General features: G+C 36.6%; 2 protein-coding genes across 2 annotated transcripts; one reads left to right on the top strand and one right to left on the bottom strand.

The window, feature by feature from the left end:
* Nucleotides 1-150: 150 nt before the first annotated feature.
* On the bottom strand, nt 151-1,258 carry LOC141843047 (uncharacterized). The gene is made up of 5 exons (XM_074731062.1): nt 1,127-1,258; nt 956-1,039; nt 752-875; nt 560-651; nt 151-460 (listed from the first exon to the last, which is right to left on the bottom strand). The coding sequence occupies exons 1-5, from the start codon at nt 1,253-1,255 to the stop codon at nt 407-409; spliced, it is 483 nt and encodes a 160-aa protein (XP_074587163.1). The 5' UTR covers nt 1,256-1,258; the 3' UTR covers nt 151-406.
* Nucleotides 1,259-5,370: 4,112 nt separating this feature from the next.
* Nucleotides 5,371-15,680, top strand: LOC141843637 (uncharacterized). Its single transcript, XM_074731689.1, has 16 exons — nt 5,371-5,726; nt 6,029-6,090; nt 6,165-6,232; nt 7,019-7,140; nt 7,481-7,586; nt 7,705-7,756; nt 7,828-7,945; nt 8,042-8,072; nt 8,263-8,286; nt 8,401-8,525; nt 9,235-9,316; nt 12,155-12,277; nt 12,390-12,443; nt 12,517-12,586; nt 14,026-14,059; nt 15,135-15,680. The coding sequence occupies exons 1-16, from the start codon at nt 5,528-5,530 to the stop codon at nt 15,449-15,451; spliced, it is 1,587 nt and encodes a 528-aa protein (XP_074587790.1). The 5' UTR covers nt 5,371-5,527; the 3' UTR covers nt 15,452-15,680.
* Nucleotides 15,681-17,326: the final 1,646 nt, after the last annotated feature.

The following is a 17,326-nucleotide window of genomic DNA, read 5'->3' as shown; positions in this document are numbered from 1 at the left end:
AGCAGCGAACTTCCACATAAGAGCCAAGAAAACAGAACTAGAGAATATTGTGAAGTTATCAGACTTAACACTAGAACTTCCAAACATCAAAAAAGAGTTGAATACTGATAGATGAGGCATTGCACATAGGTGAAAAGTAAATAGCCAAGAAACCAGAACTAGTGACTTTACCATGCATTAACAAAAAGAAAAAACAGGAATGTAGATGAACATCAGTTTAGACTGCAATCGCTCAAAACAGCAATATACCAATTACCAAGAGAGAACTGTGCCGTTTCAGTGGAGAACTCTTATAACACCTTGACAAAAGACGGAAACATAAAGACCATAAAAGAAAGCATTCGGTAATGGTAGCAATAAACTATTATCCAACTCTAACGGGAGATGAAGGCGTCTACTTTTCTCTCTAATCAAACAGGCTGAATCCCATATCGTCATCACTTTCTTCCTTTGGCTCCTCCTGTGGTGAGAACAAAGGCAAACAAACAAGAAAAAAGGTCGAACACTTTCTCTGATCAATTATAGAGGATTTGAATCTAATTAGGCACAAAGTTCTAACCTTCTTCTCCTCAGCTGCAGGGGCGGCCGCGGCAGGCGCAGCGCCACCAGCGGCAGGGGCAGCAGAGACGGCAACCGGAGCACCGCCACCACCTGCAAGAGCATCCAAATTTTTGATGAAAAATCAGGTCAAGATTCAATCTTCGTTATTACGAACACGAAAAAGCAAGAAGGAATAGCAAAAAAGACGAACCGGATCCAACGCTCAAGATAAGGTCCTCAACGCTTCTCTTCTCTAGGAGCTTGGCGAAGAGAGCCGCCCAGAAGGACTCGATGTTTACGTTGGCGGCCTTCACCAGAGTTAAGATTTTCTCCGCCTGATCAATTCATAAGGGAAAAGATTACATGAACAGATCGCCAACAAAAGGTCGCAAAAAATAAGATAACAAGGTATAACCGTGATGGGGATTCCATCGTCGTAGAGGATGAGAGCGGCGTAGGTGCAAGCGAGCTCTGAGATCGACATGGCGGTCGCTAAGAACTGATTTCGACAACAAAAAATAAAGTTCGTTGAAAACCTACGAAGGCACGCAATCGCGAGGAACTGGAAGCGAGTCGAATGGTTTACCTTCGGAGAATTCGTCAACCAAGAGGCCGTGGAGAAATAGGGCAGCCGAGAAACGGAGGTAGAGACGGCGCACGGACTGAAAGGAGTCTTTATAGTTTCGAAAACTAGGGTTTCATGCGCGATCCACATGAATCGCTGTGTTAGACAAAACAGGATACACCAATAGCAGCCGATGCAAATCCTAGTTCAGAATTAAATAATCAAATTTCGATTAATTCCAGTAATTTTCATAAAATAAATATTTTTATACATAATTTTAAAATAATTCGAATTATCAAAACTCGTAGAATTCTCCTTTCCGAATTTATATAATCCATCTACTTCCCCAAGCAGGTCCCGCCACCGTTCTTCCCTCCGACTTCCCACGTTTTCGAAAAGTCCAGGAAGGTTGTCGATTTCTGGAGTCGAGAAGGTAGAACGTTTATATATATATATATATGGCAGGGTTTCATCGATTTGGTGGCAGGGTTTCGACTATAGTGGAAGAACTATTCTAAGCACCATGGATGATACCAATTCGATGGAGAAAGTGCTTGGAGACATCCCCGCGAAGAGTTGGAACTGCAAAGTTCCGTATTACAGGCATTTGCTGCGACAGAATTAGCTGGAGGACTTAGTTAGGAGATCTGGGTGATATCAGTACAGGAGTTGCATCAGTACGACATATTCGTTTGTTCTTTTGATATCCAATATCAATCTTCTTGGGCTTGAGGTAATTCTAGTACCACTTCTCAGTCAATGACAATGCAAGACATTTCGTCGAATCAACCTAAAAGTAATTCCTTAACCCACTATCCTGAAGGACCTATCTAGATTCTAGTTTGACACCAGCTCTCGGAGTGCAAAAGTTACCTACTGCTAAGCCACATCATCACATATTCAAATCTTTATATATTGTGGCAGAGGCAAACATTCTGTGTGCAACTTATAGTAACCTCAAACTCAACTATATAAGACACAAATTATCCATGAAACAATGGTATTGATTACTATATTTCAATCATCGCCCATTTACTCTAGCCCTTATCTAATAGTGTGTGAGACCTTTCACCTAAGTTGATTTATCAATGCATTCTAGTTAGGAAAGATAGATGCTGAATTGATTCATGTTGAATCTGATGTATGCAAGAATTTAAGTTTACACTAGTGCATCAGGTGCAATAACATTTTGAATTATTCAGATTACTGATAAGTTCAACTTCTTCAAAGACCAGTGCTTTAGACACCCATAACATCAAATCCAGAAAACACAACCTAGGCTGCACAAAATTTGACAAACTCAAGGAGAATGTTGTCATTTATAATTAGTTGTGATTTGTGAGATTGATGTAATAGTTATTGTAACTTTCTTTGTTTCTAATTTTTTTTGCATTTGTTACGAGTCAAGGGACATTTGTTTCTCTTGAAAATATGGATTGCTCTCAGCAACGACCTTGAGTTAATTGTTACTCTTTGTTTTACTGCTTAGCCCAAAAATCAATCTGTAGCTTTGTTGTATCTAACACAGCAATGTTAGTTGTTTCTGTTGTTTTGGGTAGAACATTCCATTACATTGATGGGATTCTTCCTTTTAGGTAATTCTTTTTACTTGTTTTGCCCCTCACGCCGTTTCACTAAGGTTTGGTGGGACTGATTTTCCAATTGATGATTTTTCAGTAGTTTGCCTATTGGTAATTATCATTAACTTAAGTTCATCATGGGACCATGCATTTTTTCCATTTTATGCATCTCTAAGTACTTGAATATGAGTTTCTTATACTCATGCATTCATTTTCAGAATTTCAAGTATTGCATTAAAAAGTAATTTCAGGTGTATTTTGGGGCCACTACATTGCTTGATGCTGCTTCAGATGATAGACAACAGAGCACAGATGAACAGGAGGCAATCTTTCTGAATTAATTGTTTTTTCATTAAATTTTGTCTGATAATGAGAAAAAACTGTCAAATATACAGGACATTTAAATTAATTGTAGAAAATACATATGCTTCAGATAATATATCTTTCAGTGATTGAAGCAAGGTGATCCAATGAATGAGATTCTGTAGTCAGATATTATTGAATATTTCTCAGCTTGCCCTTCTGTGAAGCTCTTCAGAATATATTCTTTCCAGAAAGATTTAACCTTGTTCTATAAATTCCACTCAAATTGGGTAGTCTGCATTTTGAGTTTCCAAGCTGCTGCTTTCTACAACATATACTCAGGCTTCTTCTGCTACAACTTCAGTTGTTTCTCCAGTTCTTAAGATCAATCTTTGGGTGTTAATTCATGAAATGTATAACCAAGTTCCCCCTGACACAATGCTGAATGTTATAAACTTTTTGATTCAACGAGCTTCTTTTGTCAATTGCAACATTCTTGTATCATGACATAGTAAATCAAACTCTTGAAAAGTTTGCAAATAAGCTGTTAAAGCTCTAGCTAGTTGAGATCGCAGGAGCTTATTTATACTTGGATCTCTGAATATATATACTTTCAAACTTGAGAAGAGCTCCAACTCAATAATTATTATAACAAACGTAAGTTTAGTTGTTCAGCTGAATTGTTTTGATTCATTCTTATTATTCAGGATTACATGGGTGAGCAGCTGGGCTACATTCAGTGGGTACAATGCATTATTGCTTTGCTTTATGTGTGATATTAATTTTTTACCTGCTCATGATATCGATTTGGTAATATTGTTCTTCAACCAAAGACGCTACGCAGCAGTTGAACCAAAAAAGAGATAGTCGTTCCAGAGCTTGCTCATCAGATAGGAAACAGAAGAACAGTTCGAGTTCCATCTCCAATTTGAAGAGCTATACTTGAATCTAACTATATGGTCAGTAACATCGATAGTAGGGGGAAAACATTTCAGTGGGTTTTTTAAATTTAGATATTTAACTTTTAATATCCGATTAATTATAGAAGTGAACGGTTCGGTTTTAGGAAAATTTTTCATCGATCAACAAAATAAATCAAGAAGCACAAATGGATCATGACAGACAATCTAACGTTATAAATTTTTTGAACTTCTCAATTGTAATGTGTCTTAGGTGAGATTTGAACCATCATTGTTTAGGAAGTCCATCTCATCTTTTATCGTCAAATCATAATGTCAATCGAGCACAAGAAATCTTTTAGAGAGTCACAAATATTGAATATAAAATATTGATTGAAGAGTCAGAAATGATCATAATAGATATCAACAATGATGTATTTTTTATATGTTGGAAATCTAAATAGAAATAAAAGGTGGTGGAAAGAGGAAACTCCTTTGTGAATGAGAATATAATCCTACATTAGAAGTTTCAAAGCATAGTTGTTGGTTTATATTGTATCACAAACATTGATATTATGAACAAATGCATGAGGAGAAGTTCTCTTTTACGCGTGGGTGCGCAGAGGGTACAAATCTAGAATCTGGATTGTACTGAACCAAGAGTGACTTTATCTAAGTATTCAGAATTTTAATTATGGTGTACTTCAAAATATTTTCTTTCAATGAGGACGTTGATTGCTGGATGTGAAGTTATGCGTGCTTCAGATTTACTCTGGTGGCTAATAAAAAATTTACGCTTTCAAAATTAATCGAATTATAAGAAGTAGATATCAAATTTATGAAAAATTTCGGCTTCAGATTTACTCTGGTGGCTAATAAAAAATTTACGTTTTCAAAATTAATCAAATTATAAGAAGTAGATATCAAATTTATGAAAAATTTCGGGCTATGAAATTAATCAAATCGTAAGCATTAAACCTGAATTATATGTATATATATATAAAAGTCAATCATGTATTGTTTAAAACATCTTTTATAATTGTGCTAAATAAAATAAACACACACAACCATAAAATCTTTAGCTCTAAATCATGTCCTAATAATTTTCTTCAAAAAAGGGAAATCACATTTTTGACACCATGAATTTTATCGGCTGACTAATGGCGGAGTACAGTAGTAGGTTGTGTTAAGTATTTTTTTTTTTTAAAATGGAGTTTGGTAGAATAATAATGACGATGAACTTTTTTTTATGCAATCCCTTAATTTTTTTTAAAGAAAAACAGAGAAAAAAAAAGTGCATCGAGAAGCAAACAACCCAACAATCCAGATACAGAGTATCCTAACACGATCATTACCCATTACGCTGCAGAAACTGACTGCAATTAAATCCCTCCCAATTCCCAAACATAAAGCTTTATAAACATGGTAAAGATTTAAAAAGGCCGTGTGCGCTTGATTCCTTGTCACGCCAGACCAAACCAAACCTAAACAATTAATCCCTCCTTTTCTTTCTCGTGCTTCTCCCTCAGAGCTTTCATTTCCCCTCTCCCCTTTTTTTTGTTGCTTTATTTGGGCGGTGAGCAAACCCTAGCTCCGCCGCCCGCCTTAGATCGGCCCTAGCCGCTTGCCGCCCCGTCGAGATGTCAGAAGCCGGAGCCGAGAGGAAGCTGGAGGAGGAGAAGGCGGCGCTGCCAGTCGCCGGGGAGATCCTCTACTGCGGGGGGACCAACTGGGACTCGCTCGGCCGGAAGGGTCTTCCAAATGCCGTGAACCTCGCTTCGCCCACCAGGCTGCGGCCCCTCGTCGGAGTTGATATACGTTTCGTGGCTTCTGGCTGCAGTGAGTTCCTTTCCCATTTTTGCCCTTTCAGATATTTCTCCTGTTTTCTTTAATCCGACAAATTAACCGGTGAAAATAGTTGTTGCTTCATGCTGACTTCTCGTGCTTTCGTCTTAAATGCATGTTGCCATTTGAAAGTTCTACGTGAATCCAATGCTAGATTTCAGCTGGTGCTTTGTTGAAATTCCCTTTACATATTTACCTAGTGCTTAGGGGATTATAGGTTGTGCTACTTTCCTTGAACGAGGTTTCTGTACGAATTCTAAAAAAAAAAATTATCACCATGTCGAATGTCATTGCAGCTTCTTGTCATTGCGTGGCTTTGGATGTTCAAGGACGTTGCTACACGTGGGGAAGAAATGAGGTACCATTTGAATTAAACGACGGTAAACAACGGCTAGTCTTTTTCTGGTTCTCATGCTACGCCATTGGTGACAGAAAGGTCAGTTGGGACATGGGGATACTCTTCAACGTAGTCTTCCAACAATTCTGTCTAAACTATCGAAGTGAGTTTTTTGTTTGTTTTGTTGATTTTTTCTGTTTGTCCTCAATCTCTTTTATGCTTTTGAGTCTCATCATTTCGCATACTTATCTTATACTCAGTTCGTTCATATTTCTGTACTGTGTGTTTCAAATAAATGATTAAAATGCCTTCATAAATGAGTTATTTCATATTTGTGCTTGTTATATAATAATTGTAATTTCATATTCATCGAACCATTTGCAGCTGCAATGATGAGTAAATTTTGTTTTTTTTAAAAAACATTCTCGTTGTGTATCACTAAGTTTGATACAGTTTTTTTTCCTGAATTTTTTAGTCTTGTCAATGTCTGATACACATAATACGTCCTAGTAGATCCAGATGAATTGTGTATGGATCTTTCACTTGTTTTGCTTATATGTTAAAAATCAACATCAAGAACCTGGACTGAAGCAACTACGTACTGAACTCCATCAAATGGATCATCTAAAAATCTGATGCTTTTTTGAACATCAGCAAGTTCAATGTTATCCCATTTTTTTCTCTTTGTTCAGTCGATTTCATAGAACAAAGAGGTTTCCTTAGATGACCACGACCTGTGCATCTATGATTAAACAACCACTGAAAGGGTCATTCAAAATCTAGTCCTCTGGAAATCAACAATTAAATTTTTTTTCATGGCCCTTCCACATTGTTCATAGAATTAGACACAGTCCTTGACAATGACATTTGCCTTGATTTTCCTCTTTGCTATTTCTTGTTGAGATAAATTAACTCATAGTGGGCTTATCTTTAAGTCACGATGATGCAGGTATAAAATTATCAAAGCAGGTGCTGGAAGAAATCATACTGTTGTTGTAACCGATGAAGGGAAATCTTTCTCTTTTGGGCTGAATAAACATGGGCAGTTGGGGACTGGTTCAGCGAAAACTGGTTAGTAGTGATGCATGATATTTTATTCATTTTCACATTTATTTAGTGTTTTTTTTTTGTGATTGTTTACTGTTTTGAAAATTTTCATGCAATGCCTATATATAATTTGAATATTCCCCTACCACAAAATAAGCTGATTGACATGCAGTTTTCTTTCATTCCTTGAGTTAATCTAACTATGTGAACCATTTAATTAGGAAAAAGATTCAGTGAAACTTGCATAGGATATGCTTGCTTTCTTCTGTTTCACCAATCTTTTTTTAACAGAATTCACCAAGCTTAAAATTCTTCTTGGCAAAGTACATGCATTTTCATATTTCTTGTTTTTTAATTGCTGTAGAAATTGAGCCATCCCCAGTTGCATGTATGGTTTCTGAAGCCACAAATGTTGTTTGCGGTGCTGATTTTACTGTATGGCTTTCATCAGTGGAAGGGTCTTCAATTCTGTATGTTTCAATGAAAAAAGAGTTCTTAATGAGAAGCAAATTTTATTGTCCCTTCTGATTTGCTTGTTTATAGAAGTTCTCTATCAAATTGGCTATCTTTCTCAATGCTCATATGTAGGACTGCTGGTCTTCCTCAGTATGGACAACTTGGGCATGGAACTAATAATGAGGTCTGATTGGAAGATGTTTGAAGTTGCTTCTGTGCTTTCTTACAATTGATGGTTGTTTTAATAACCTGCAGTACAACTCTAAAGACGGTTCAGTAAAGCTAGTTTATGAACCCCAGTCACGCCCACGTTCAATAGCTACATTATCTGGAAAAACTATTCTCAAAGTTGCATGTGGAACAAATCACACAGGTTTTGGTCCATATTTATTTGCTATGATGTTGAGGCTAAGCTAACTATTTTAATTATTTTTTGTGCTTGTGTTGCGGACTGGACATCCCTTTCCAGTTGCTGTTGATTCAAACGGCTTTGTTTACACGTATGTGTTATTCAAGTAACTGCTATCTGGCTCATCTTAGTTTGATTCATTGCAACTATTGTGCATTTAAGTTTTCTAATTCAGCACTTAATTTGTACTGGATGGCACTTCACATTTTCAATTTTTATCTACTTAAATGTGTTACTAATTATATTATATATTTTGCAATGTTTTCTTTTCTCAACTACAGGTGGGGGTTTGGCGGATATGGAAGGTATTGCAAAATGTCATTCTTTTGTTACTACTTTCTTTTCAGTTTATGTCTGGATCTATGATTTCTTCCAGGTCTTATAAACACTTGTTTATTCTCTGTGCATGCTGATGTTAGGCTGGGCCACCGGGAGCAGAAGGATGAGTGGGTTCCTCGTCTTGTGGAGGTCTTCCAGAAGCAAAATGTTTTACCTCCTAATGCTGTAGTATCAGCAGGTTCTGTAAATTCTGCCTGCACTGCTGGTACTTATCTTCCTCTTCGCATTTTCTTTCACTTTATCTCCTTATTGCAGATCCTGTATCCCATGTTTTGGATCTCAATTCGAATATTTGGATAGATGATTGCTGAACTGATTATAGTCTATTCTGCTTTTAGACATTGTGTAGAAGCTATTTTTTTGTTGATGTTTTTTCTGATTGTTCAGAAACCTGATTAATAGATGAACTAGGTTTCCTTTAGGTTTGCAGTTTTCTGGTTGAGCTGATCTGAAATCATATCCAACTGAAGTTCATCTACTAATTCAATTTGACTGGCTTGGCTTCTAGTTTCTCGGTCAATTGATTAAACCATTTGATTCTGTCTGGTTTTAAATCACTGCTGTCATGCCATTGTGACTTTTTGCATACATGCACACAGTTTTTTTTTACTTTATTATTGTTTAAAGGATTTTAATGAATCTCATGATGGTTTCATTTCAGTTAGGCAATCAAACATTTCTGTTGATATTGAATTGGCTCTATAGTCAATGGTCTGTGCAAATGTTAGTTTGCTGTAAGCTTGTTTATGAATATTGAATACTTAACCTTAGCATGCATCACTTCTTTGAGAATGCTTGGGTGCTTGTTAACATTCTTGCTTTTTTTCGTTTTGTTTTATTACTTACTATTTGTGCAAATAGTTGTTTCATTTGCATGACGTAAGGCAACCTAAGATGTGTTTTTTCCTCTTCAGGAGGAGGGCAACTGTACATGTGGGGAAAACTAAAAAATACTGGTGATGATTGGATGTATCCCAAGCCTGTGATGGACTTGAGGTTTTGTTCAGTAATTTTTTGTTTCACCTGATTAGTGTCTTTTAACTCTGTCACCATGAGTTATTTTTGGTTTAAATATTACACATAGAAGCATATTGAGGTGGTCTTTTATAAACGATTTTAAGAAAAAAGATACTTGATATTCCTGATTGAATTATAAAAAATTTATGAGATTTTTTTTTGTTAAAAATAAAATATTTTGTTTGAATTATCGGCTTTTTGAATTTTTATGTTACATTATTATGAAGACCATTCCATGCCTAAAAAATAACAATGTCTAAATTGATTCAGTCCTACATCAAAACAGTTCCTTACCATTGTCTACTTTTACTGACGGAAGGTAAAGATCATTACTTGTCAATCATTACCATCTTGACACAAGCTGTGGGTGGGTGTTAAAGAGGAGGGGTAGGAAAGGAGGGTATTGATTTTTGCAGCTGCTTTGATAACTAGAGTTTGCCAAAAATATGCATCATCCTTAATAATCACCAAAATTGCCTTGCTGCACTTTCCACCACTTCTCCTTTGAGACTGCTATTGGATAATTGCCAACAATGTGAAAAGGTGTTTAAAGTGGTGCAATGTTTTGCTAAGGTGTCATATCTCAATGTGGGAGTGGAACGAGGTCTATGTGCTAGATAACATTGAGATTTAGAACTACATCCTCTAGGACTGTGAAGTGTACAGTAGGTAACAACTACATCAAGCAGTGGTTATAACCACTCACGCTGATGAGATAACTTATTCTCTTTGGTAGGTAATGTGTGATTTTTGTAAGTGTACAGTTATCGTCAAGTAATAAAATATCATCTTCTAGGACCGTGAAGTCGAGTACCAATCCAAATGCAAAGTAGGTTATCTAAACGAATTGAAATAGAGAGCATTGTTGTGAAAGAAAACAAATTAAGAAAGCAAAACGAGAAGTTGATTGAAAATCAATTTAAAAGGCAATTCTAGGACTTCGATTTCACCATGACAATCATTGACAATCTACATGTAATTCCCTCTTCTATCTCAATGTTCAATATGCTTGAAGGTGGTCTATCCTAAGGTAATTGATATTTCATCTCGGACAATATCGGTGTATCTCTCCAAACGTGATATCTACTTTTCTGGTAGTCGTACTAGGGCGATCGCTTTCTCAGAGAGGTTCTTGTCACGATGTCTTAGGATCCTCTAAGTGTTATCTCTTACTTTGTGAGGTTGAATCAGGGTAAGCTCTTTACGCTCTATAATAGCCAATGGAATCCTCAAGAGATTTCAGACTACTTTCGTGGATAAACCCTCAAATCAGAAATTTATGGGTCGAAGAATTAGATTCACCTCTTAGTCCCTTCCCCTTTTCCCTATTATATGATAACGTGCACTAGCACCGTTAACATGTAAACATACTAAAACTGAATTAAGTATCAAATACATCATCAATAAAAGAGGAGATTAATTAAACACAAGTGCCCACTCTATATCAGGTTACTATCTAATCTTAGAATTAAGGAAACTACTCCATGTAGATGGAGATACAAGCCAAAGACATAGAATTAAGCATGTTACAACTCAATGAAAGAGAGAAGAGTAACAAAGTTTAGTCGTAGATGTTGTCTTCGGAAGATCTCATTGTCTCCTTGGTGGATGGAATCCTTGCAGCTCCTTGGAAGACGATTCTCTCTTAGGATTTCCTGTCATAGGAAACTCCTTGATAGGGAAGAGGAGATCCTTTGATCCAAGATGTCTCAAAACCGATGCCCCTTGATTCTTTTATAGCCTCAAAAATATCAAAAATTAATGAACTTTCCTAAAAACTCGAGGGAAAGAGTTTTGAAAAGAAGACAACTAGTAGGCAGGCGTCTCCCGTATATAGGTCTTAGAGTACCAACCTTGGGGGTTGGGAACCAAGTAAATCTCGTAGGTCTTTATATTTTTATATTCCGCTGCCACTAACGCTCTTGATAGAAAGACGAAATCAAACGAACAAACAATTGAGATTCACCCCCCTCTCTCTCGCACGCAACGGTCCTACACATGTGTCATGTTTCGACACACCATGGTCGTGTTGGGAAGGACGGGTAGGTTGTGTTGCTTGCTAGACTCTCCAAGTAGAAGCTATAGAACAGGGCACGATTGTGTCAAGGGACACAACCAGACCGTGTTCTTTGCTGGAGTGCCCGTTTAATACTCCGATGCTCATTTTGCTCCAAGGGCGATGCACACCTGTATTAGGGGACATGACTCACCGTGCATCGTGTTGGAATGCACGATTCCAAAGCTTTTCGTCTCAATTGAGCTCTAATTTCACGTTATGTGGATAAATTCTCCAAACTAAAATGGATGCAAAAGCTACGAAACCATGCAAAATATGTTATGTAATGGAATAAATACATGTTAAATATTACCCAATATATATATAAATCACACACATCAATAGGTCCACTCATTATCCGAAAATAGTTAAACCCAAGTTACTGATAGTTCACTCTTCTAAGCCTATAAAGCACCCACATCAACCCACAACCTCTCCCTTGGGAAATTATAGTCGTTCTAACTTAAGACTGTTGACCTATTCATAAAGGCGCAAAGTCCAATTTCTAATTCAGAATTATCCTTAATTGGTGAAGTAATACCCAATAATGGCAGCTCCGGTGCCATATGCTGCTGTTTTAGATGGCTACTTTTTTGGTTTTATAAATGTTGACATGAAACATAGAAACTTCTTAGATCAAATAGACAAGTGTTAATCAGTAATTTCGGGCCACTGCACAACTTGGTAATTTCTGCTTGAATATTTCTTTCTTTAACTGGCTGTTATTTTTTGCTTACGGATGTCTTTCTATTTTTTGTCAGTGGTTGGAACATTCGTTGCATGGATTCTGGTAATATGCACCATGTTGTAGGAGCAGAAAATTCATGCATAAGTTGGGGTGTGGCACAATATGGGGAACTTGGCTATGGCCCTCTTGGACAGAAGTAACACAACCTTTTATAGTTGTCTCAATCTTTCTTTCTTGGCCAATATCTAAATTTTTGTTGCTTTCCTTCAATGTGTCTACCAACAAGAAATTATTCTTATGTAATTTAGGTCTTCTGCAAATCCAAAAAAAGTTGATATCCTTGAGGGCATGCGTGTCATGAGGTACTTTGAACATATTGCTACCTATGTATTTATATTGTAGCTTCTTGATAAAAATTTTAGGGATTGCTTTTAGTGTGGCTTGCGGGACGGGCCTTTCACTTATTGTAGTTGATAGAACAAATGTTGGTGATAGACTAGATCAGGTATGCATTGGAAGACAGACAAACTTTATTGTTGCCTATTCTTTCCTCTCTCATTTACCTTATTATTATTTGGGTTTTTAATGCAATATTCAATCCTAAGTATGGTGTTTTGTATAATTTGGTTTGCTTGTCATATAGGATTTGTTTTTCATACATTGCTTAGTGTACAGTTGCATATGTAGAAAGTTAAGTTGTTTTATCTATGTTAACATGTTCAGCTATTGGATTCTCTATGTTGGCCATGCCCTTGGTCCATCATTTAGCTGTTAATATCTTTTGATTCCTTTGAACCAATCTAGTTATTGATTGTTGATCCTTAAAAGATCATGGTATTGATTTTTATTGGAGGCTTTTCTCCTAGGTTTGTAATACCACACTTGATCGGAAAGGCCTATTTTATTGCTTTGTCACAAATAGTTTCATAGACTGCCTGAAGAATTGCACTGGGACAATGTTATTGCTCAAAACTTCAGGTTACAATAGAGTGAAAGAATTGACCAGAAGTTTTCTTTCTGCAACACAATTATTGGGTTAAAGACAAACAAATCGATGCCTAGGATGTGTAGGTGGTAGTGCAACAAGGATATATCATATGCCCAGCCCCAATCTCACAGGTCTATGTGCCTCCATTGGTGATCCTGCAAAGGTGAAAAGAATCTCCAACATGGAAAATTTTGTATTTCTTATTTGTATGATAAACAACAAGAGAACTTTTGCAGGCCTTACAATAATATGATGCCATAGGTTTCTGGAAAAATAAGACTAATGTGCTAGAAATAGTCAAATTTTAAAAATAAAAGAAAATCAATTATAAAAAACTAATGCATATAAAAATAAAATTGATAAAGAATAATTTTAATGCAATAAACTAAGACCACTTCATGCTCTAAGTTGTTGATCCTAGTTAAATCTTTTTTTTTGTTTACGTCATTTGTCTATGCCATGCTGAACAAGGTAGTAAAAACTGAACCAATTTTTAAAAATGACTTGTGTGCTCTTTAGTTGGAAAGGAGGCATTTTGGAATTTTATAACAAGTATTCTCTGTGGATGAACAGCAGAATAGTTGCCATCTAAGTTATTATTATTTTTCTGTAAATTTACAGCAGTTCCATTCGTCTAATTAGAACGGGTTACTTCCAGTATAATGATGGAATGCTAAATCTCTCAGTATAAGATCATTATATGATATAATGGTCTGTGTGATCTCTGTCAGTGTTCATCTGTGTGCTATTTAAATGATTTTCTTGGCATGTCTTTGCTTATGTTGTGTCTATAAATGGGTTGATCTTGATATTTTTGAGCCATCACTTGCATTATACTTTTATGTCAGCTATGGATTCCGTGAATGGGCATCATTGTTTGACATGCAAAAAGTGCCATTAAATTTCTGGATTTTTATTGGGAGTCTGTTCCTCTAATAATTTCCCATATTTTGTAGCTGGAAGTCTATGATGGTGAGTCTTCTGTTGAAGGTATGTCTAGAACAATGCTCTTTGATGTTGTGAACGGACAGTTTTATCAAGCAAAAGTTATGAGGCTTCATTTTTTCTCTCTGTATTCTTAACATATTTCTTAGCAAGATAGAAAAGAATGCTACCCAATAAATAGCATTATTGATCCAATTAATTTTTTGTTTAAATGTCTCTAGTTATGCAATGTTAATTCATGGTTATGCTGTGGCAAACTTTTTCTTCTATAGCAAAATACTAAAAGCAATATTGAACCTGCTGCTTTATAGAGGATGCTGATCATGAATAGATAGTTCATTGCACATAGAAAAACACGTTGTACCTTCTTTCTTTATAGAGTATGCTGATCATGAATAGATAGTTCATTGCACATAGAAAAACATGTTGTACCTTCTTTCTTTTGAAATAGATAGGCGTGATAACAAAATGATGTGTCATGTTGTCAATTTTGAAAAGAGAATTGAGTATTGATAGTCAGGCAAAATGGATCAGATTGAGTCCAGATGGGTAAATAAAACGATTATACTGGCTTGGACCCGGCTGAAGAGCTTAGTTGGTTCCTTAACTGTTAAACCAATGCAGTATTTATGGTTAAAACATTATTCACATATCCATTTTCAAAAAAATTGTACTTTGGGCTGGACCTTAGTATGAAGAACATGTCGATCTCAAACTTTACCAAACATCCAACTGGTTTAAAATGGTTGGAAGTTAGAACCAGCTCCATGTATAAAGCTACTTGTTCATTTTTAATGGTTTGATTGGTAGATAGGTTAGTTTTACCAAATGTTTCCAGTCAGGCCTTTTGTTTAACCTATGTATACCTAATGCACTCATCGTTTCCTTGCTAAGCAAATTTTCACTGATAATGATATTTACATCTGACTTGAAACTGTTTTTGTCTTTCATTACTTCACTTGCATCTTACAAGATGTGATAACTGAAAATCAATCATTTCTTGAAATGATCAAAAGGTTTACAGGCTGTGCACATTTTGCAAACAATGCTTGTTTCTGCTTAGACTGTTATGGAAGTGCTGGCAGTTTGATTTTGTTACTATTGGACGACTTTGCTTCAGGAACAGAAGAAAATAAAAATGGAGACGTCACTGCTGTGAAGAGCACGCCTAAAAAGAAGGATAAGTCATCTGCTGGTTCCAAGAAACGGAAAGGCGATGACTCGGACTCATCAGAGTTTGAAGACAATGATGGTGAAGACAGTGAAGATGATGAAGATTTAAATGGTGAAGCTTACGGAGTAAAACAGAAGCGGGGAGGAAGGACTTCAGGCCGTGGCCGAGGGCGAGGAAGGGGTGCCAACAAGATGGCAACAACTGCAAAGAGTTCTGGCAGAGGAAGGGGTCGTCCTAAAAAGAGGGGCGGTTCCAGCAGATGATAATGTTACACCTGATTGGAATTGACAACATTGGCTCTGACTTGATAACCTGACTGTCATCTTTGTTCAACAGTTCCTCGACAGTGTTCGATGATGATACTACTCGTTGATACAAAAATGAATTGTATTCATTGGCGAGGATGAGTTTTGAGGTGGTAGGGATGCTGTACATTTTGTTGGTTCATTAAACTTATATTGTTATTGTTGTTAAGATACCTCTGTTTTGTTATGCATTTGATGCTTATGCCAACTAGATCATTGTTGCTAAGATACCTCTGTTTTATGAATTTGATGCTTACAAGAACTTGATCGTTGAGGATTACCGACGTGACAGTATTATCATATGAATAGAAGTGATGTTTCCTACTGTGATGTGGGAATTACTAATGACCGTGACAGTATCGCAACCATATCAAGCAGGTGAACTTTGATTTAACTTTAAAAATATGGTTTTCTATGGATTCTGTATGTTTGCTCCACATTTTCTGTTGTGAAACTAATTTTAATCTGAAATTTGAATTTCTAGTTTAATTTTATAAGATAGCATCGATATTAACGTGATGGATTCAAGCTAAATGATCATAAGCAAATAAAGTTTTTCCGGTTTATTGGACTTTTAACTAATATTGATAGGGAAGGTATCAGTTCATTTCAAGGATGCAAACACGATAGAGACCTGCGGTAAAGATTAGGATCATAAATTATACACCGATAAGTTTCGGGTAGACCCCTCTGCTCAATCTCACGAGTCGACCTGATCTCAACCTCAGGATCTTAATACTCAACCTCTACTCGGTCTCGGGTCTTGACCTTAGTTTAGTCTCATGCGTCGACCTCATTTTAGCCTTAGGTCCTGACCTTGACTTCAGCTCGATCTCATGTCGACCTTATCTTAGCATTAGGTCCCGACCTCGACCTCGACCTCCACTCAGTCTCATGCGTCGACTTCTATTTAGTTTCAAGTGTCCCAACCTCGACCTCCACTCAGTCTTGAGTCCCAACCTCGACCTTCGTTTGTCTCATGCGTCGACCTCATCTCAGTCTTGAGTCCCAACCTCGACCTTCGTTTGTCTCATGCGTCGACCTCATCTTAACCTCGGGTGCCGATCTTGATCTCTATCCAGTCTCATGCACCGATCTTATTTCAGTCTCAAGTCCTGATCTCAACCTCTTCTCGATCTTATACGCTGACCTCATCACAGTCTCAGGTCTTTCTTCATCCATTTCTAGGTTAAGCCGATAAAGACAGTTCATCCGTAAGATCAAGGGTGTATATCGAAGTATACTATAAACGGTAGCACATATTTTAAAACATATCTTAATTGGAGACTGATGTTTCGAAGATTGGATACATTGATAACTATATAAAAGACTGCACATGCCCATGGACACAGGTATGCACACACAAAACTCTACTTTCTCTAAGTCATTAATCTCTTTCCTCCCGTAAAACTCTAACTTGAGGGTAATTTGTCAGGATTTCTCGACGCCATTTTAATTTTCTTTTAGAATATTTTTAAATTTTTTTCATCTCTTTATTGACTATTTCGGAAGAGTATGCACATCTGTCCATTCTTTGATAACTGATTTGATTATCTACAATATTGATCGGAACACTAGTAAAGATGTATTAAATACTGATCACATGGTGTGTCTTATTATCCCTATCGCGATCGATTACAACGTGTACATGTAGTTTAACCACGAGTATTTCCCCTTAATTTTAGCCTCCCTAGATGAATAAATTGAAGCCATATATATGTGTGTGATGATTATTAATCGATCTAGACGACGAGCTTTTTTTCGTTATTTATACCCACCACGGAGCGAGATTATTGGTATTTGATTCCTAATTAACTTACTATACGATCTAAG

Source organism: Curcuma longa, chromosome 12, assembly GCF_044706935.1.
Source record: "Curcuma longa cultivar G26 ecotype Majalengka, Jawa Barat chromosome 12, ITB_CL_G26_1.1, whole genome shotgun sequence".
Taxonomy (NCBI): domain Eukaryota; kingdom Viridiplantae; phylum Streptophyta; class Magnoliopsida; order Zingiberales; family Zingiberaceae; genus Curcuma; species Curcuma longa.
The sequence above is the reverse complement of the archived record's forward strand: the minus strand, read 5'-3'. Positions and strand labels throughout refer to the sequence as shown.

Excerpts from the sequence above, each read along its gene's own strand:
- LOC141843047 (XM_074731062.1), bottom strand. The coding sequence starts at position 1,255 with ATGTGGATCGCGCATGAAACCCTAGTTTTCGAAACTATAAAGACTCCT. Across the intron at positions 1,040-1,126 it reads GGTTGACGAATTCTCCGAAG|TTCTTAGCGACCGCCATGTC; the intron begins GTAAACCATTCG and ends TGTCGAAATCAG. Across the intron at positions 461-559 it reads CTGCAGCTGAGGAGAAGAAG|GAGGAGCCAAAGGAAGAAAG; the intron begins GTTAGAACTTTG and ends TTCTCACCACAG.
- LOC141843637 (XM_074731689.1), top strand. The coding sequence starts at position 5,528 with ATGTCAGAAGCCGGAGCCGAGAGGAAGCTGGAGGAGGAGAAGGCGGCG. Across the intron at positions 8,287-8,400 it reads GGGTTTGGCGGATATGGAAG|GCTGGGCCACCGGGAGCAGA; the intron begins GTATTGCAAAAT and ends TGCTGATGTTAG. Across the intron at positions 12,587-14,025 it reads TTGGTGATAGACTAGATCAG|CTGGAAGTCTATGATGGTGA; the intron begins GTATGCATTGGA and ends CATATTTTGTAG.